Source organism: Amblyomma mixtum, chromosome 7 (assembly GCF_055824585.1).
Source record: "Amblyomma mixtum isolate Tamu chromosome 7, ASM5582458v1, whole genome shotgun sequence".
Lineage (NCBI taxonomy): Eukaryota > Metazoa > Arthropoda > Arachnida > Ixodida > Ixodidae > Amblyomma > Amblyomma mixtum.
In genome coordinates, this window is record NC_143018.1 from 64,105,416 (window position 1) to 64,126,302 (window position 20,887).

General features: G+C 47.8%; 1 protein-coding gene across 1 annotated transcript in view; it reads left to right on the top strand.

Moving 5' to 3' along the window:
* Nucleotides 1-20,887, top strand: part of LOC149336302 (complement C3-like) — a 103,718-nt gene that overhangs the window by 12,835 nt on the left and 69,996 nt on the right. The window contains exons 4-13 of the mRNA XM_089552809.1: nt 1,078-1,148; nt 1,804-1,947; nt 2,035-2,077; nt 2,549-2,633; nt 10,403-10,505; nt 11,370-11,594; nt 12,229-12,405; nt 14,312-14,437; nt 16,530-16,592; nt 19,009-19,209. Coding sequence (XP_089408935.1) covers nt 1,078-1,148; nt 1,804-1,947; nt 2,035-2,077; nt 2,549-2,633; nt 10,403-10,505; nt 11,370-11,594; nt 12,229-12,405; nt 14,312-14,437; nt 16,530-16,592; nt 19,009-19,209 — 1,238 coding nt within the window. The remainder of the gene's footprint in view (nt 1-1,077; nt 1,149-1,803; nt 1,948-2,034; nt 2,078-2,548; nt 2,634-10,402; nt 10,506-11,369; nt 11,595-12,228; nt 12,406-14,311; nt 14,438-16,529; nt 16,593-19,008; nt 19,210-20,887) is intronic.

Below are 20,887 nucleotides of genomic sequence, written 5' to 3' on the forward strand. Positions count from 1 at the left end.
GGAAAATGTCGTACTAACCCGCCCAAGCATCCGCTTTAACGGAGAAGCTATCACTTTTGCGAGCTCTTCTACGGATGAGTTTCATCCACATGTGGTCGAGTCTGTAGCTCCGCAACGCATCAAGTAGTGTTCGTGCGTTCCCCTCTGTGCTAGTTTTCTTCTTTATACGCTCATAGCATGTACAATGTGCTGTTTGTTTAACTGTGTTTTATAATAAGGGAGTAATTACTCATTGACATCCACCCGAGCGCAGCCATACGGGTACAAAGGAAAGCTATACAGCTTTCTCAGAAACTTTGTAGTTAAAGAAAAATTCGTCCTGGTCCGGGGATCGAACCCGGGACCACCGCTTCACCGGAGCAGTCGCTCTACCAACTGAGCTAACCGGGACGGCAAGCTTATGGTAGGGCGAGAGCGAATTGATCAATAACTCGAAGTGGGAACAGTGTTCGTCAAATGTTTTTCGGGGAATCCCCAAGGGTTCGATCCCCGGACCAGGACGAATTTTTCTTTAACTACGAAGTTTCTGAGAAAGCTGTATAGCTTTCCTCTGTAGCCGTAAGGCTGCGCTCGGGTGGATGTCAATGAGTAATTACTCCCTTATTACAAATCTACTCCACCTTGGGGGTTTCCCCTAAAAACATTTGACGAACTGTGTTTTATATTTCTTATAAACCAATGTTGAATTCTGTAAAGCATACGTTGCAGAGAAGCGTTTTCATGTTAACTGCGCTAGTCCAAATAGTTTACTTTTTTTCGGTCATTTCCAGGCGCACTTCCTTGAAAAGGCTGATTTGCCCTATAGAGCGCGAATTTCGTTACCTTTGTCAGCCCGTAGTTCGGTTGGCAATGGTCAACATTTTGTTGCTCATGAACCCGCCGTTAATTGGATATCATGAGTGCAACTGTCTTACTCTGCGTATAAAAAATATTTAACAGCACGCCACAAATGTTAGTGCATATAACGAAGAAGTCAAAATCAGCGCACCTTTCGTCTATGCCCTTCTTTAAATGCGGAATCACGTAGTGCAAAATGCAGCCTCTGATTCTCAACAATCGCTGCTTCTTCTTTTCCAGTCCATTTAAGAATGATTGCCGTTGGAGAGGACCTGAAGCCTAAAGTTGGAGATCTCAAGCTTCAGATCAAGGTAGAAGAGAATCACGTTGATTAGTTGGCATGTGCATGGTAGTGCTCTACTTTCTGAGTGTTTCCAAAATGTAGCAAATGGAGTTTCCCACTGTTGTACTTTGGGCCCCCGTTTTTTGCCGACAATGACAATTCAACGCGCTGAGATCAATGTTCTTTCTAATGATGTCTCCAGTGTTCCGTTTCTACTTTTACGCTCGTCTTGCAGAATTGCAGTAATTAGAAAAACTTGATGTTATACGTAGAAGACAAAATACTGGCACCCACAAATTTAAAGTCGCAGAGAAGTCGCGCGGGAATCGGACTTTCAAGAAGAAACCAAGGTTTCTGAAATTGCAAACTCCCGTATGAACTTTGAAGTCGAAATGTTACGGTCGACATCTCAATTAGATAATAGCCCCGTTAGCAGAAATTTTTACATCTCCAGGTGCCAGATGTTTTCGGGGGCACCTTGCAGACAGACTGCTGTTGAGTGTCGCATCAAATTGATTATGCGGGGTTGTTGGGTGGGAGGGCTTTTCCGCCATAATTCTACAGCAACTGCAGGCTGTTTCTACGCAAGGCCATTCTTATCCACCAGCTATATATGCATAGGATTGGTTGCATCTTAACTGCGTCGGTGAGTGGAGGGATACAGCTCCCGGGAATTATTCCAGAATCCGCAGAACGTCAGTATGCAGCAGGTCATACTCAGCGCAAAGGGCAACGCCTCGGCGACTGGCATGTACAGCCACTCATACTCTTTCCCGGAGTCCCCGATACTGGGAGAGTGGAAGGCCGTCGTCACATACGGGTCCACAGTAAGCTAAACTCTAATGCTGATGCACCATAGCTCCTTCAGGTAATCAATAGGCGGCGAGCTCTGCCCTTTTGTGCTTCTTTTTCAGATCACCCAGCAGAGCGAGATTGCATTCGAGGTTGACGAATACGGTGAGTCACCGATCTGCAAGCATACCAACATTAGGCAAACCTGTCCCAGTCCTGGAAGAACTGCCTCGAACAATTTCTCTTAACTGGTTTCTATCAGCCCAACCTGTAGCATACTCCCACTTTCTTGCTAACGCTGGAACTGTGTTTAGCCAGTCGAGCGGCCGGCAGTGGTCGAACGGCCAGACAACTCATGTAGCGTAAAGGCAGTGTTTCATTACTCACAAATATAAAAGCAAGCTTAGGTGAAGTTAAAAGGTATGTTAAGTTAATGTGAAACAAATTTTCATCTATTCTAGGGCAGAACAGAATGAACGCCTGCTTCTTTGTTAGCCATTTTAGCAGCGTATGAAAGCTCTACGTTTGGACAATAGAATGCAATTTTCCTTGCTTTCTTTTTTTGATGATGCTAACGCACATGCTTCTCGAGGTGAAGGTGTTTGAACATTGACCTTGTTTCTCCTTATTCTGCAGTCCTGCCGACGTTCTCTGTCAGTCTGACCGTACCCAGCGTTATCCTCCCAGGCGCACACTCTGTGGTGGTCCGTGTGGACGCTGAGTGAGTGTGGACCTCTGCTGTTATTTTAGCTTAAGTGCATAACGGTGTCAAGGGCGTTGCCAGGAGGGGGAGGGGGGGGGGGGTTCTTATGGGGCTCTAGTCCTCTTCCTCCCTCCCCCCATCCCGAAAATTTTTCGACGCACCGCTCACCAGAACAACCACCGGCGCCGGGAGTCATTGTGGATTTTGTCACCTACAATGTCTTTTTCAGATTAGAAAAGACATTTTGGCGCCAACGTTGCTAATTCGGATTGAATTTCGTGGCAACGCCCATTCACCTGGAGTCACGTAAGGCAATCATCAGTTAGTATCATGGTCAAAATTACCATGCGAATACGAAAATTTTGAGGACATCAATAACCAATCTTGACTGACTTTGCTTATTGAAAGCTCTGCCCACGTGGCGTTTCCCAACATACACATTCGGATATTGGTTATTTCAGCTTGCGGCATCATTCGTGGCTTTCGTTTGTCCTTCTATTTCCTTTTTAGCTAACTGCGCTTGCTTTTTCTTTGACTTCATCATGTCAAAGGAATACCTTTCTGTAAGTATGGGCAGAATAATTGTCGCCGTGCAGGCACTTAAAAAATAGGTACTTTCGTATTTATTTCTGCCTTTTTCCCCTGTTATTCTAACCATACGCTGCTGTCGCGACCGCAGCACGGCCCAAGCATATATTGCCGCCAGGTGTCCCCGGGCGGAGCCGAAAGGACGAAGAAGTGAGGAACTCGCGTGCTCTTGGAGCTGGGACTCTGCTTCTCTGTTTACGGCCTGTGCCTAGCCTGTGTGATTAAGGACCCATCTGTGACATTTGTGGTGGAGGTGCTGGATACATTGCCCTGGAATATATCGCACACCCCTCCTAACAACGAGGACCCCAGACCTCTCCCTATCGACACGCCAGTGCATCAGGTCAGTCGCGGTAATCTAGGACTGCCCCCTGAGCATGGCCTGTTGGAGACTACCTCGGCACCTAGCCGGCTGCCTCCTGAGCTCAGGCCATTTGACACTACCTCGGCGCCTGCCCCTCAATCAGTCATGCAAGGCGCCGCGTACTACACCCTCCACAACCCACGGCTACCAAGATCCTTTCACGGGACTCAGCTGGAGGACGTGGAAGATTGGCTCCTCCAGTTTGAACGTGTCGCCGCATTTAACCAGTGGGATGACGCCGCCAAACTGAGGAACGTTTTCTTCAGCTTGGAGGACGGTGCTCAGACGTGGTACGAAAACCGTGAGGACGCTATTTTGTCATGGCATGAGTTCCGACGTCAATTGCTCGCCGCGTATGTCAGCGCTGATCGTCGGGAGCGAGCTGAACGCACCCTGCAGTCCCGCATGCAGATGCCCAATGAAACGGTTACCATGTACGTCGAAGACATGACGCGTCTCTTCCGACGGACTGACCCAGCCATGTCGGAAGCCAAAAAGCACATCCCGAGTGACCGACGATCCCTGCGCAGAGCGGACGTCTGGCGTGGCCCAGACCGACGACGTTTGTGTTTCCATTGTGGGGAGCCCGGTCACCTGTTCCGGCGGTGCCCATATCGCGAACTTGGCCCGCAGGGTTTTTCCCCCTATGCGCCAAGACCCCGATTTGGTCAACGGCCCCTGCGATTGAAGAGTACGTGACGCAGCAACCTATGTGGTCCATGGCGCGCCGTCAGTCCCGATCACCATCCCCTCGCCGGTCATCATTTTCACCGAATCCGCAGATCTTTTCGCGAGCGACAGCGGACCGCTCGCCCAGTCCTCGCCGGGAAAACTGAAGACAGCGACCTCCGGGGGCGTGGTCGCTGGATATCGATGCTGTAAGAACCCCCTGACGACGCCGACATCCGATGATAGAGCTTTGTCGACGTCGACGACCGCAGGTGATCTAAAGGAGCGATTCTCACTCGACATAACCGTGCTTCTCGACGGTCACAGCATTAGCGCGTTGGTGGACACAGGAGCAGAGTTTTCAATTATTAGTGGCAAATTGGCAGCGCTTCTCAAGAAAGTCACGACTCCCTGCTCTGGCATGTAGATCCGGACGGCGGGTGGCCATATCATTACTCCGCTTGGACAGTGCACGGCTAGGGTCCAGATCATCGATTCGACGTTCGTAGTGAGCTCCCTGGTGCTCCGCGACTGTTCTCGTGACCTGATTTTGGGCGTAGATTTTCTCCGTGAGAATGATGCCGTTATCGACCTGCGGAACCGAACCGTTACGTTTTCTACAGCGAAAGCCGACGACACCTTCGATGTTCGTCAACGCAGCTCCGCCCTTCGTATTTCCACTGAGGGTGTTTTGATCCCGCCGTGCGCCAGTGTTTTGGCAAGAGTTGAATGCGATGATAGGCTACGTGATGGACCTGCAGTCGCCGAGGGCAACCTTTGCTTGCTACTGACACACGGCATTTGCTCTGCCCGAAGCCTTGTCCACCTCCATAACGGTCGGTCGGAGCTCCTGATTACAAATTTTACCAACGAACCTAGTCGCCTTTTCCGAGCTACTGCCATCGCGTGGGCCGACCAATTGGCAGATGTTACGGAGTGCTTTGCGTCCGAGGGCATGGTACAATCGGACACGTCCCTGGATCGCATCGATATTAGCTCCGGGCTATCAGCGACTCAACAGCGCGACCTACGCGCCCTACTGCTTCAATACCAAACCTGCTTCGCATCCTCCTCGAAAGTGCGGCAAACGGCGGTCAAAAAGCATCGAATCATCACTTCCGATGATGCTCGCCCCATACGACAGCAGCCGTACCGCATTTCCCCGAAAGAACGCGACGCCATCCAAACGCAGGTGAAGGAGATGCTTACAGACGGCATAATTCAGCCTTCTAAGAGCCCGTGGCCGTCGCCTGTTGTTCTGGTAAAGAAGAAGGATGGGACTTTGCGCTTTTGCGTTGAATACCGTAACCTCAACGCCATAACGAAACAGGACGTCTACCCGCTGCCTCGCATCGACGACTCACTCGACAGACTTCGCCGCGCCAAGTATTTTTCATCGATCGACCTAAAGAGCGGATATTGGCAGATTGAGGTTGATGAACGTGACCGCGAAAAAACTGCCTTCATCACACCCGACGGCCTATATGAATTTAAGGTGTTGCCCTTCGGCCTTTGTTCAGCGCCTGCAACGTTTCAGCGCATGATGGACACTGTCCTGGCTGGCATCAAATGGCAAACCTGTTTAGTTTATCTAGATGACGAGGTGGTGTTTTAAGAAACCTTCGACCAACACCTTGAACGACTGCGGACCGTGCTGGATGCCCTGCGGTTGGCCGACTTGACACTTAAACCCGAGAAGTGCCGCTTTGGCTACAAAGAGCTCAAGTTTCTTGGCCATGTTGTGAGCGCCGACGGTGTAAAACACGACCCCGAGAAAACTGCCGCCGTAGCCGAGTTTCCCCGTCCTACTACAAAGAAAGCGCTCAAGCGCTTATTGGGTTTGTGCGCCTACTACCGCCGTTTTATCGCAGACTTCTCCAACATCGCTGAACCCTTGACCCGCTTAACGCGTGAAGATACACCGTTCGTCTGGACTGCCGCGCAAGAGGCTGCTTTCACAGAGCTGCGACGACGGCTGCAGACTACCCATGTGCTTGCTCGCTTTGATGAGGAGGCTGCTACCGAGATACACACCGACGCTAGCAATATTGGGCTTGGTGCCGTCCTCGTTCAGCATCAAGAAGGCGTGGAACGTGTGATCGCGTATGCGAGTCGCACACTCTCGAGCACCGAAATCAACTATTCCACCTCAGAAAAGGAGTGCCTCGCCGTCATCTGGGCCACGATGAAATTTCGGCCTTATATCTACGGTCGCCCTTTCAAAGTCGTCACAGACCACCATTCCTTGTGCTGGCTGACCAATCTCCGGGACCAATCAGGCCGCCTGGCACGCTGGAGCCTTCGCCTTCAGGGATTTGATTATACAATTGTCTATAAGTCCGGACGTAAACACGAAGATGCCGGCACGCTCTCGCGCGCACCCGTCGAGCAAGCTGATGACAGCACAGAGGACGACAATCATTTCCTAGGTGTGGTCAGCAGTTCGGACTTGGTGGCAAGGCAGCGTGCTGACGCTGACCTGCGGTCTGTCATGGATTACCTAGAGGGCCATGCTTCCAACGTACCTCGACCCTTTTCCCGCCACCTGTCCTCTTTTTGTATTCGCAATGGCGTACTCTACAAGAAAAACTCACGTAACGGTGACCGGACCTACCTCCTAGTCGTGCCGTCAGACCTCCACGACGACATCCTTTCAGCGTGTCATGATGGGCCCACATCTGGCCACTTGGGATTTGCACGCACGTTCGCCCCAGTGCGTGAGGCCTATTATTGGCCTAAACTTGCAGCGACCATCCATCGCTACGTCAGAGGTTGCCGTGAGTGCCAGCGTCGTACGTCGCCACCGCCAAGGCCTGCAGGTTTGCTCCATCCAATTGAACCACCTCGCACACCTTTTGACCAAGTCGGCATTGATCTTCTGGGCCCATTTCCTGTATCAGCATCTGGCAATAAGTGGATTATAGTTGCGACTGATTATTTGACGCGCTATGCGGAAACCAAGGCGGTGCCGCGCAGTACATCCTCGGAAATCGCGCATTTCTTCATACACCACATCGTTTTACGACACGGCGCCCCGTCTTCCGTAATCACCGACAGAGGCACTGCGTTTACTCCACAGCTCATGCGCGAGGTTTTCCAGCTGAGTCACACGACCCACCGCAAGACTACTGCATACCACCCGCAGTCAAACGGGCTCTCGGAGCGCCTCAACAAAACCTTAGCGGACATGCTCGCCATGTACGTCGATGTACAGCACAAGACCTGGGACGAGATCCTCCCATACGTGACGTTTGCCTATAACACGGCGCTTCAGGAAACGACTCGCTTTACGCCGTTTCGCCTCGTCTACGGGCGTGACGTACAGACAATGCTCGACGCCATGCTTCCGTGCGCTCCTGACGACCAGGAGCTCACGTCGGACGCCGAGGAGTTTACCCGGCACGCAGAGGAAGCCCGGCAACTGGCCCGTATGCACGTCCGACGGCAGCAGGTCACGGATGCACAACGCTACAACCAACGACATCGACACGTAGAGTACCACCTCGACGACAAAGTGTGAGTATGGACCCCAGTACGTCGCCCAGACCTGTCGGAGAAGCTCCTGAGCCGCTACTTTGGACCGTACACAGTGTTGCGCCCTATCACGGATGTGACGTATGAAGTCCTCCCCGATGGCACTCTACCGAGTTTGCGCCGTCGACCTCAGCCTGAGGTCGTGCACGTACTGCGCATGAAGCCTTACTGTACGCAGTAAGGGACGTAGCCTCTTCCGCGTGTTCTTTTTATTTGTACCTGCAGCCGTTGAGCGGCATGTGACCGTTTGTTCACTTGCTTACTTCCTCCCGTTCACTCAATGCGCGCCCACGTTTTTGCTTTCTTTTTTGCGGGAGGGGGAATAATACCGCCAGGTGTCCCCAGGCGGCGCCGAAAGGACGAAGAAGTGAGGAACTCGCGTGCTCTTGAAGTTGGGACTCTGCTTCTCTGTTTGCGGCCTGTGCCTAGCCTGTGTGATTAAGGACCCATCTGTGACAATATCGCGACTTCAGCTATCATAGTTTTGTTCTTTCCTGGATCGTATGTCTTTGCGTGTGTAAAGTTTACTATCTGTGATTACGCAAGGTGTTCATTAGCCTTGATTGACGCATTATATAGAGTAACTTTTGCTTAGATACGTAGATTTAATGGAGACATACGTGTATTTAAATATCTTGTTGCGAGGTTTTGTGTATATATACTGGGACTTTTTTTCCATTGACACTTTTTTGTCCTTTATCAAGTTGTACCTTCGCATTTCCATTTTATCTTCGCAGGTCTAATGCATATTTTGCAGAGCACTTCGTTTATACATGTTCTCGTTGTGGCGACTAAAACTGCAGTGCAATTACTCGCAACACATGACCGGTGACAGCTGCTGCTGCCCAGTACACTGGAACAAAGGACAGCGTCGTTGAGATTTTTTCCTGGCTGTTCCATATGTACAAAAATGTCAAGGTTCTTGAACGACAAAGATTCATTAAAATATTTGTCCTCTATACTTGCTTATTTCATGGCCTTTACGCTTTTCATATCAGCGGCATGCACAGCTTTGCTGGTTTCGAATTTATATAGTTTTAGACTTCGTGTGATTTTTTCTTTACATGTTAAATACGCAAAAACATCGAAGAATTCGTATCAGTTATGTCTGCTACGGTTTTTAAGGCGTACGAATGCATTCTTTCATTTAAAAAAAAATACATATTTCACTTGTCTAGACAGTCCGTAGCGTTAAATAATACACAATGGCAATGCAGTTATTATTTTTGCTTTTGATCCCTCCACAAATTCTATGAGGAGCCCGCGCTGCAACATGAGCCCCCCACCCCCCAACAAAATTTCTGGCTGCGCCAATCAACGGTACCGGTGTTTTCCTTCCAAATTGACTTCAGTGCCCATTTCTCCTGGGTGGACCCTCCGACCTTGTTGCTTCGAAAGATGTCCGGGCAACCTTGAAGGAAGTCTTTCTCTGTGTCGATGGGCGTCAAAGTGATGCGCACCACTATCGGTCTTATAACTTCGCCCATCCGAGCCTAATAACAAAGCATACTTTGCTTAAGATACGTATAACACATATTTTTGGAACTTGAAAATGAGTAGGTGTCAAAATTCCACCTGCATCATTCGTCTTTTCAACAAGGCGTTTGCCATCGAGGCGCCCAAGAACGCTTGTTTCATTAGGTTTCAAAGCAGCTGTTCAAAAGGGGCTCCAAAGAGCAGCATCTTCCCAGGTATACGCCGGCGTGGCGCAACTGGATGATTATATGCAAAGCGTGACAACACTCATCTTGCTTGAACTTCAGGACTAAAGGGTAATAATGTTAGGTAGTCGCCAGCCTCTAGTGGCTCAACCCACTTCCTGGCGCATGTGGGGAAGGTCCAGATTTTTTAGAAGGTCCTGTGACCGACAGCGGTCTTTCCTTGCGGCAGTATAGTATGACGATTTTTCTCCTTCCGTTATACTGTGTTCTCATCGGCCACAGAGCTCACTGACAGATTTTAGTGATAACGCAGGCATGTTTTCTTTTGAATCCGTGAGTAAACAAGATAAAAACGACAGCAAAACATGCCTTGCATATATTTATTTTATTATGGACACCAAGTACAAGTTTTGGTTGACATTAAGAGAAGGGAAGTGGACGGAGTGGGTGAGGGAACAAACGCGAGTTAATGACATCCTCTTCGAAATAGAGAGGGAAAAATGGGCTTGGGCAGGGCATGTGATGTGAAGGCAAGATAACCGCTGGTCCTTAAGGCTAACGGAGTGAATTGCAAGGGAAGGCAAGAGTAGCCGAAGCGGCAGAAAGTTAGGTGGGCGGATGAGATTAAGAAGTTTGCGGGAATACGATGGCCGCAACTGGCAAATGACAGGGTTAATTGGAGAGACATAGCAGAGGCATTTGCCCTACACTGGGCGTATTCAGGCTGATGATGATAATGATGACGTGTGCGTGGAGCCTTTTGCAACTGACCTAATCATTTTATTAATGCAACAGAACCGAGTTCTTAAAGACACCCTATAGGAGTGATTATTCTGAACTTGATCATTGTGGACGTACCCTTTAGGGTGGTGAGAAGAACGCCCTATTAATTCGATATGGAAAGGTTTTCGTCAAAACTTCCTGAAGAATTTATAGCGGTGCTTTATATTTTTCACCCTTTCTGATTACAGGTACGTGTACGGACAGAAGGTGGCAGGATCAGCGACTTGCCGGTTGAAGATCAGGTACGCGGCTGGTGCAGAGCGGAAAATTGGGTCAGCAGTGACGAAACAGGTCAGCATAAGCAATCTTTTTCTGAGGCTTATAATCTCCATTTTAAGTGCTGCGCAATCGGTGTTCGAGGCCTTTATCATAGCGGTGAAACGACCTCTGAAGCCTGTGTACAGCCTTTATTGTTTCCATCGCGGCGACCATCTCACTTTATCGTCTACGTCGAGATCTGCCGCCGTGGTTTATGATGATGTAGATAACGTGCATAATCACAGCTGTCAGCCACATCCTCGCCTAAACACAGAGCCGAGATTGCACAGATCTTGATTTACATGGCTTTCACAGAACTGGCAGTGTTCAATTTGGGGCAGTGTAGCTGCGCTCAGATGCATCGTAACAGTAATACATGTTCTGTTTGTGGCAGCGGACTTTAAGGACACCTGGTTTATAAGGGCAATGATGCCAAGGTCAGTGGATTTCAACAGAAAGCTAGCGTAACAGTGGGCGGCAGAAAGTTTGGTGGGCGGATGAGTTTAGGAAGTTTGCGGGGATACGGTGACCGCAGCTGGAAATTGACAGGGTTAATTGGAGGGACGTGAGACAGGGTTTTGCCCTGCAGCGGGCGTAGTCAGGCTGATTATCATGATGATGATGACGAAGATACGCCTGAGTCACCGAAGCACCCTTGTGTTAGTATTAATAACGCGGACGAGGGTCTGAAACGTGCTAAGCAAGTAGAACGCCCAGTATGCTGCTTCTGAGATGCAGAGCTAAGAGTGGGCCAACAAGCTTGTCGTCTACGTTACACTCACCTTCGAAATACTGCAACTGGCTAGCGTATCACTGAGTGTTTCCGTGGCGGACTTTCGCAATTTTGTGAACGTCATTCATGCCACAGTTTCAAATCTTCTTTCTTGGCACACGCAGCTCGTACGGGGTAGCGCCACTTTCAACGTGCCCACGTCCCTGATAAGGGAGCCGTCGGTCTTCCTCGGTGCCAGGCTGGTCGTGGAAGCCACGGTGCTGGACAAGGAAACCACTGAGCGCGTCGCCGCAGTGGACGACTCGGCCCTGTTTGCCACCTCACCCTACGTGGTCGGCTTTTCGTCAACTCGGCGAAGTTATTTGCCGGGCGTAGCGAAAATGGTCACGGTACGTACAATAACCCAAGCGCGGAGGTATGGTTTTATACCAGTAAATAATGATAACCTCAATAATGATAAAATATGTATTGAGCCCAGCGCCAAAGACAGGACGTAGGCAGAAACACACACAAACACAGTTGTTGGCGCTGCTGAAACACAATGAATATTTACCAATTCGCCCAAATGTCAGCTTCAAGCAATTAAAAAACTAATCATTATTGTGCGCCAAGAAAGTGGGTGCAGCAAGGCTGGCCCAGAGAAGTCACTAGTGGTCTCTGCAATAAGCCCCGGCTGTCAGCAGAGGTTGTCAGCAGAGGTGTCACGCTTTTCGATTGGTCGAAATGGTTATGACGTCAGAGTGCGCGGGTTCGAAGTAATGAGGTCACCCACGGAAACAAAAACATTAAGAAAAAATAAAAATAAAAAGTTATATGGAAATAAAAATGACAAGGAAAGCAAAATAAATGGAAATTAAAAAGAAAAGAAAAATGAAAAGAACAAAAGGTAAAAATCGAAGTAACTAAATACTTTACAAAAATTAAAGCACAACAAAATAAAGAAATCAATGCCAAACAGTGCGCCAGGAAAAGCTTTCGCCTTGCAGCACTTTAGAGAGCCAAAGTGCCCCTGAATTTTTTTAGGTCGATATCAGGCACGTCAACGGTAAGCCGGCTGCTGGCGTTCCTTGCGCCGTCACTGCGGAGAGCGACGAGGGAGCTCCGCTTGCTGTCATACAATCGTCGTCAGTCACCGACGCGATGGGAACGCTCGACTTCCATGTGTTCGCCAATACTCAAAGCACTGGATTCAGTGTCAAGGTAAGATGCTAAATTATGGCTGCAAGGGGGTGTGTGGAAAGATAAAATGCACAGAAATATATACGGTGCTCAAGAAAAGAGAATGCGAAATTTTACTGGTGATGTTTTTCAAGCCAAGGCTAAGTGGTCCTTTAGCTTCTGCATGCATGCGATCGACCTCTCAATTTACCGAAATCGGGGATCTCGCTCGCAGCGATATTGCTATATAAAGAGAAAGAATAAACTCCCTGTAAAAAGCAAGTTCGTTTCTTGTTTTGAGATTGTTTCGGAGAAAACTGAGTGTATTATTCATCATCTACATGCAATATGAATATGCAGCACACAATCCAGTTCTTCATTTACAGTTGAATGAAAGTGTTCCGCTTTTGTACAATTGTTAAAAAGTTTAATAGATATAAGTAAACAGGGCATCAGTTGATCAAAGGAAAAGTTTTGTCATGCCAGCACATGTTTTTTTGTTACCTGAAGAAACAATTTCTAGACAGAAATTCCCACGTGATTCTTAGCAGGCATAACAATGTGAGAAAAAAAATCTGCTCCGTTTTTTTCTTTCTCTCAAGAATGGGGTTTAAATCTGTTGTTGTGCGCATGTAGTGCTTTAGTTGCAACACGGCTGTTGTTAGCGCTGGTGTTTCTTTTGTGTTCTTTTGTCTTTGAGCTGAACCTTGATACCATGCAAATACATTTTCAACCAGCTCAGCTATCTGACCGTGATATATAAAGTTTACGCGAAAATTTGAAATCTCTGAATATTGAATTGAGCATTACCTTAATGGATCATGGTTCGAGCTCAATGCGACTATTCGACGACACGAAACATCTTATCTGCAGCTCAAACTTAATAGTTTTCTAAGAATTACCGTTTTAGTTAGAAAATGACCTGTATTCACTGTTCAACTGTGGGTACAGCATTTGCAAACACTGCTGCAGCGCTTTGAACTGTATGGTGTTACCCTTTCTTTCTGATAGCAAACGCTTGACTTCTTCCTACACTTTTGCGACAAAATTACGGTACTGAACTCATTCAGTGGAATTTTCTAAAGATTAAGCTAACCCTACTGGTAGCCCTTTGGGGTAACTATTATACACAACTTGGATAATGAAACGCCCTATGCGTTACTGGGCACGATTTGTAAGTACGACTACAGTTGTCGCAACAAAAATAGAGTATGCATATGTGTCAGTAAGCATGAATGTTTTCGAACGTGCCAGCTTCTCCCAATAATAATCCGCTTGGTCGCACCAGAAACTCAGCTACGACAGAAGCTGCTTCCAGTCCTACTTTCCATGCTTTCAATGCAGTTCCGTATCACTAAATAGATACCGAAAAAGAAACCGCTAGCACATACCGCTATTTTTTTCTGCTTGTTTTAGTGAAATATTTCCTATCCAAGGAGTTCCTCAGTTTTTTTTCTTTTCTTAAAAATACTCAAACATACCTTCCATATACTTTCTGGCGGTTGAAATAGGCCGCGTGAAGCCCGCTTATCATTAGAAGCCCCTTCCGCAAACAAAATTGATGTCGGGCATAAATTGGCTGTAGAGAAGTGACGTTATGAGAACGGAAGTGACGAGGATAAGTTTCGATGTATCTTCTTTGCGTCCGTGTCACCATCTTCGAAGAAACATCTTACCACCAGCTAGATGCCCAGAAGAGATGTCTGGCTGTGCGCAGACAGACGTGAACGGTCCGCAACGACAATCATGAAAGATTGGCACACTCAATCTATAGGTATCAGCAGCTTCTATGCTTTCACAGTGCCAGCACATAAAGTAATTAGGTGTTTCGGTTAATTTTTTTTAATTCGCCCGCCCCCACATGCATGATTAAAATACTTTCAGTAGCGCGACAAGCCTTACTGGCACGAAAGGGCTCATCTGAGCAGCGTTTCCAATGTCACTGCAGGTGCGAACACTGCTGCCGGAGCAAGCTCGGCACCAAGCTCAAGGAAGGGTCCACATCCCGGCGCTAAGTCACGCGTTCGACGCCTACTGCGTTTTGCACCCAAACGGCGGCAGGAAGGTCTTCAAGGTGAGTCCTCGGATTCGTATACTCACTCCTACACTGTGTGGCAGTCTATGAAGGCTGAATTATGCGCAGCCGATTTTGGTGCGAACAAGTCCAGCAAAAAAAAAAAAAGCTTTCCTTGATGTCAACTGATCAGAGCATAGTGGTGTTCAGGGCCAGTTGCTAAAGCATGTTTAAGGGAGGCGTAGCGCGAAAAAAGACAGGGACGAGAGCGCTGGTCCTGTGTCTTGTGTCTCTCTCGTCCCTGTCTTTTTTCGCGCTACGCCTCCCTTAAACAACTCATCAGACATTAAGGTTTTTGAACGATCAGAATTTGCAGGCCCCATCCGCTCTTTCTTCGCAGTGCCTCAGATTTGAAGCTTACAACGAGCTCAGGAGTTCGCAATTGCGTCCGCTGCTGGTGAAAAGCCTTGCGCGGCGCATTGGACAAGCAAGGCAGGCAGGCATTAGAGTAGTTCCTTGGCTGGCTTTTATGGCCTCGAAAATGCCGGTTGGCTGCTGTACGCTGCAGGAAAGCACACTATATCGGGTGTTTCAAATTATTCAAAGTGATTTTTTATTTAATCTTTGACAAATACATGTGTACAGTCTCTCATAGGGCGGACATTATTTCCGGGATAGAATGCAGAAAAAAATCTATAAAAAGAACTTTATACATCCAGTTTCTCAGTTTATATTTTAGAGCACACAACTGAAGTCCGAAGTGCAATACCTTGTAAATGGTAGGTGCTTAAAGATTTCAAATTTTCAGGTTGGGATTCCCTCGAGCAGGGCCGCGCTGGAAAGAGTGTATAAGAAGCGTTTTGAGATTTTTTTCGCCTCCTTTTATTTTTATTGCGAAAGCAGCACTTCGCTAGCAATCCTAAAAACGCAGATGGGTTTCTGAAGCCTCGACCTTTGTTGACCTTTGGGGTGAAATGACCTTGGCCAAATTTGGCAGTGAACATGAGTGCACTCGGGTGGAAGACAGGCTTGACCTAGTCGCAAAGTGTAATTGGCCCTCCTCCAAAAACGGTGTTGCCCCCCCCCCCCCCCCTCCAATTTGGGACGCCCCCAAAATGGGCTTGGCCCACCACCCAAAAATTTGAAAATTTAATTGTCCCACGCTCGGAACCATGCTCTCGTACAATATTTCGCACTTAGAAATGCTAAACTGCCAGCCATTTCTTTCGCGCTTCGCAGCCGCACTGGCCGCTGGTGATGACAGGTCGCATTTAAGTAGGTTGAGGAAGTTGCACTAGCCGGCGGCCGCAGCAGTTGGCTTGCAATGGTTTGAGCCGGAGAACAAGCGCGAGATGCGTGTAATGCGCATAGCTCCGAGTGACGTCAGCCTATTGTCGTGGTTTTGATGCTCTGCGGCCGCCGGTCGCCCGGTGTGCACGTGAGGAGAGTTGGAAGTCTGGCCCCCTTGCGCCGCACGGAATTACACTTTCCCAGATCAAATGGTGAATGTCAGATGCAGTGACAATCCCGTACGATTTCCGCATTAAAATGAAACCCATAATTATGTAGTCATAATTATGAAGTCCGTAAACAGATGTGTGCCGATTAGTCCGCTAATCAATTAGCACCTTTTTATTAGTCCGCTATGTCTGCGGCTATGATCGCACAAGAGGGAAAATTTCGTCTCAAAAACCCTTTTTTTTTAACTTATTGAAATCCTTTAAACACTCTCTAGTGTCCGCATTGTTACACAACACGCATGCAGAGACCGTACGGACGTATCTTTCGAGGCTTTTTAAAGAAAAATCTGTTTTTAATGACATGAAACACTCCGTGTATACCGTCAAATACCGCCTCTTTCCTGTTCTGTGTTTTTCCTTCCTGTTTCGTCCTTTTTTGGCGTACGACATTCTTTCAAGACAATGTACCAACTAACCCGTCAAAAAGTTCTACTGAGAAATAAAATACTTGATTATGCATGGAAGTCCCTCTAGTGACTTGCAACTACTTGGAGATGTTACTGAACAAAGCGATATCTGACTCACCGCTTTACCGCTCGTGAAGTTGAAAATGATATTGTTTTGTTTTCCTCCCTGCCGAAGTGGACTAATAATTTGATGAGATATTTTTCTCTGCCTTTTTTCCTAAACAGGCTGGAGAGACCTACGCGACTCAAGTGTTCGCTCAGCCAGGTGGCGCGCCTGTCTATTACCTGGTAAGAACTTCGCATCGAAAGCAACTTTGATCTTGTTTGGAGGTTTCATAACGCTCGACCCACCTCTGAAGCTGGCTGCATCCCAAGTCGAAAACCGTAGAAGTTTTCAAAACGCGACAGTGGTAAATGCCAGGGAAAACAGATCAAGCAGTCGTGCCAAATGTTCAAGTAGTTTCTCAGTAATATACGTGAAGACATAATGAGCATCAGTGAACACTTCAATTTTTCGAACCTGGAGTCGAGTTTGCTACAGGTAGCCGCTGAACTTCTGCACGATTTTTTCCGGGACTGAGGATCTAGGTAATATTAAGGTATTCTTCCCGTTTATGACCCTACCGGACCATAACAGAGGCGCCACCATTCCAGCACGACGGCCGAGGCTTGATTTGATGAGCACACTGCGCCCTTTTTGGTGATCTTCAAAAAGCAAGTACGGCAAGGGCCCTGACACATGTGTCTGGTTGAGAATAGGTTATTGCTCAAACACTGAAGCCTATGCCTTCTGTAGGTAGGTGGATTACGATAATGAACACGCCAGAGAAGTTCCCCCACTACACCGAAAAAGAGCAAAGTGACAACAGGTTTAGCTTTGGGGGGGTTTAACGTCCCAAAGCGACTCAGGCTATGAGAGACGCCGTAGTGGAGGGCTCCGGAAATTTCGACCACCTGGGGTTCTTTAACGTGCGCTGACATCGCACAACTTACGGGCTTCTAGCATTTCGCCTCTATCGGCGGCCGGGATCGAACAGGAGTCTTTCGGGTCAGCAGCCGAGTGTCATAACCACTGGGCCACCGCGGTGGTTCCCGAAATGAGAAACTACTCAATATAGGTGTAACAGGATATTTTTCAGAAGATACAAACCGTGCACTGCTGCAGACCACGCGAAAGAAACGTGCGGCTACAATTAAAAATATTTCTGTTCTGGATACAAAAGTAATGCATGCAAACTGCTTTACAGGGTTTGTCGACGTCCTCGGGGAAACGATTGTCGCGTTTAATCACGCGAAGCCCTGGTTGCGTCTTCTGCAGCGTCATCGCCCCTAGAGACGTGTCGAAGAGAACTCACCTTCATCGTTTTCTCCGGTACAGCCGTGAATACCGCTTACGAAGCCCACTGTCTCGCCAGCGAGCTAGAAAGAAAACAAACCCCGTGCTTCCTTTGCCTCCCGTTTGTCACTAGCATTGCACTGCACTGCTCCGTGTGCACGGCCTGCTTTACCATAGAGTGCCGTCCACGCGTCTGTACAGCCCCAACCATTTATTACGGAGCACACTGCAACGATGAAATTCTTGTCACGATTAAGCTAACGAAAATTATAAATGAGTTTATACATAAGTTAGCACACACCTCTTGTGCGCTCGTAGCCCAAGAAGCCATCATATCTTCTTTCTGAAAGCGTGAGAAAGCCCCGACGCGGTGGCTCAGTGGTTACGGCGCTTGGCTGCTGACCCGAAAGACGCCAGTTCGATACCGGCCGCGGCGCTCGAATTTTGATGGAGGCGAAATTCTAGAGGCCCGTGTAATGTGCGATGTCAGTGCACGTTAATGAACCCCAGGTGATCGAAATTTCCGGGGCCCTTCACTACGGCGTCCCTCATAGCCTAAGTCGCTTTGGGATATTAAACCCCAATAAACCAAACCAAAGCAAACCAAATGCGTGAGAAAAATTAAAACGCTCAAGAGTGCTCTGTAGTATTTGGGTGGCACCTGGACACCTGCACTCATAAGTGGCGCGTGGCATTTTATCGAATCTAGCAATGCACGGGCGGTGTGTCCTGCAGCGAAAGGGCAATTGGAAGTAGTGGAATGCGTACCTTAACGCAAGTGCATCAGAGCAATCCGCTTCTGGGGCAAGCTGACAGCGACTTAGATGCACGCGGCAAAAGAAAGTACGATGCGCTGCTGCACTAGCCAAGAAAATCATGGTGGCAAGGAACACGGCAACAAAGCGCGCTGTTCTTCGGACACGGTTAGATAAAGGTATATTTATGGCATATGTGTACGTGGGCAAAGAGCGTCTTCCACTAAATTGTTTCTTGAACATGAACAAAAACGCGTATAACCACTCCCTGTATGACGACCAGGGCTCACTTTTTTGCCGTACTGCTTGAAGTCGACAAACATTGGCATGTTTTATTTTTATTAAGGTGAGACGTGGAAGGTCCGGCCTCGATTGAAAACGTTGCGTAGGTTACCTCACCGGGCATCTCAAATCATGAGTCACTCTCCTATTGTATACAGTGTTTCTGTTTATCATTTTCAGGAGCTTACTAGCGATCTGCTCAGATAAACGGGGAAGCATAAACATCTTGAAATCTGTTCCTTGCGCAAAGAGCAGTGAAAAAGAAAATGGATTCAGAGCATTCGATGTTTTCGGCTGTCTGGGAGATACAATTCCATTTCATTGTCAACAGGTCACTCAAAACGGACGGATCATCCATCACGGAGCACTGCGAAAGCAGAATTTGTATGCAGACTTTCCTCCCCTGAACATCCTGGTAACACCGGACATGGCCCCCATCTTCCGACTGCTAGTGTTTAACTTTCATAGGGGTAACGTGTTCACTGACTCGATCGCAGTCGAGGTGGAGCCGGTCTGCACGGAGTCATCCAACGTAAGTAGCTACCGTCGACATCACATGTTTAATATTATGTTTTCCTCACTCTAATAATAGAATTTTCACTCATATTTTGTCTCGCTGTCTTTCTTATTTCGTCTGTGCGATATTATGGTACGTCTGACATGCAGAAAATCGAAGAAAATTTGCAATAGTCTGGCAAGGAAACAGCGGTTCGCAGTTGGTAGCGAAGGGATGAAAGTAGTAAGGAAATACGTCTACTTAGGGCAGGTAGTGGCCGCTGATCCGGACCATAAAGGGTAAATAACTAGAAGCATAAGATTGGGGTGGAGCGCATATGGCAGGTTCTTGCAGATCAATAATGGCAGTTTACCAATATCCCTCAAAAGAAAAGTATACAACAGACGTATCTCACCCGTACTCAACTACAGGGCAGAAACGTGGAGGCTAACGAAGAGGGTTCAGCTTAAGGACAACGCAGCGAGCTATGGAAAGAAAAATGATAGGTGTAACGTTAAGAGATCGGAAGAGGGTGGAATTGGTGAAGGAACAAATGCGTAATAAAGACATCCTAGTCGAAATCAAGAGGAAGAAATGTTCTTTGGCAGCGCATGTAACCCGAAGGCGAGATAACCGCTGGTCCTTAAGGGTAACGGAGTGCGTTACAAGAGAACGCAAGTGCCGCAGGAGGTGGCAGAAAGCTAGGTGGGCGGATGAGATGAAGATGTTTGTGGGGATACGGTGGCCGCATTTTGCGTAGAACAGGGTTAACCGGAGACACATGGGAGAGCCTTTGCCCTGCAGTGGGCGTAGTCAGGCTGATGATGATTATGATGCATAATCTGAGCTATTATACTGTTTTAGACGTATGGCATACAAGGAATACACACGAGTATTTGAAGGCACGAAGGTAGAAGTGCCTTGTCCAAACGCCAGGACATAGGCTGCGTATTGGAAATTCCTATTTATTTGTGCAACTTTCACTGGTGCTCCGGTCATGGGCTGTGCTGGCTAGAATTTGTAAATAAGATCTGAACTAGTGTATTCCTCCGCAAAGATTAGAGATAATGTTATGTAGTTGATGATGATGTGCAGAAAATATGAAAAGAGATGACTACTGTGCCCGCAGGGTATATACTCAAAAACTAAACCAAAATTGCACCTGAAAGCTTCCAACAGCCGCCTACTTATGATGTAATTTTCACTTGAGGTAGAGCGGTAATGGGCAGCTATACGGCGTTTGCAAGTAACCGGTAGTGAAAAACATTTACTCTTTGTTTTTCTACTTGTTCTTATCAGTACCTCTAAATTATCGGGTTGTCTGCATTTTCGTAGCGCGGATATTAATCTTGAATTCGGTCGTTTCTTGGCATCATTAATAGCACTTTCTATGGTTAGTCAGTGCTTCCTTTGGTACACGCATAACAGGCGACTTAATAACTGCTGCACGCCTCTCAAAATTAAAATCAGAGATGTTTCAGATCATTTTGTAGGGAAAACTACACTAGACTAGCAGACGCGCATTTCGCGGTGCCTGCTCGGCCACTGCTGCGCATGCGCCGATACCATGGCAACCAGTACCATGGCAACCATGGCAACCATGGCACCGCTCGGACTGTCATTCATAAGAAAAGTTAAGGAATGAAAATTGAGGTCTAGATAGGAATCAATCCCGGCCCGCCAGCGTGCGAGACGAGAACGCTGCTACTCTGTG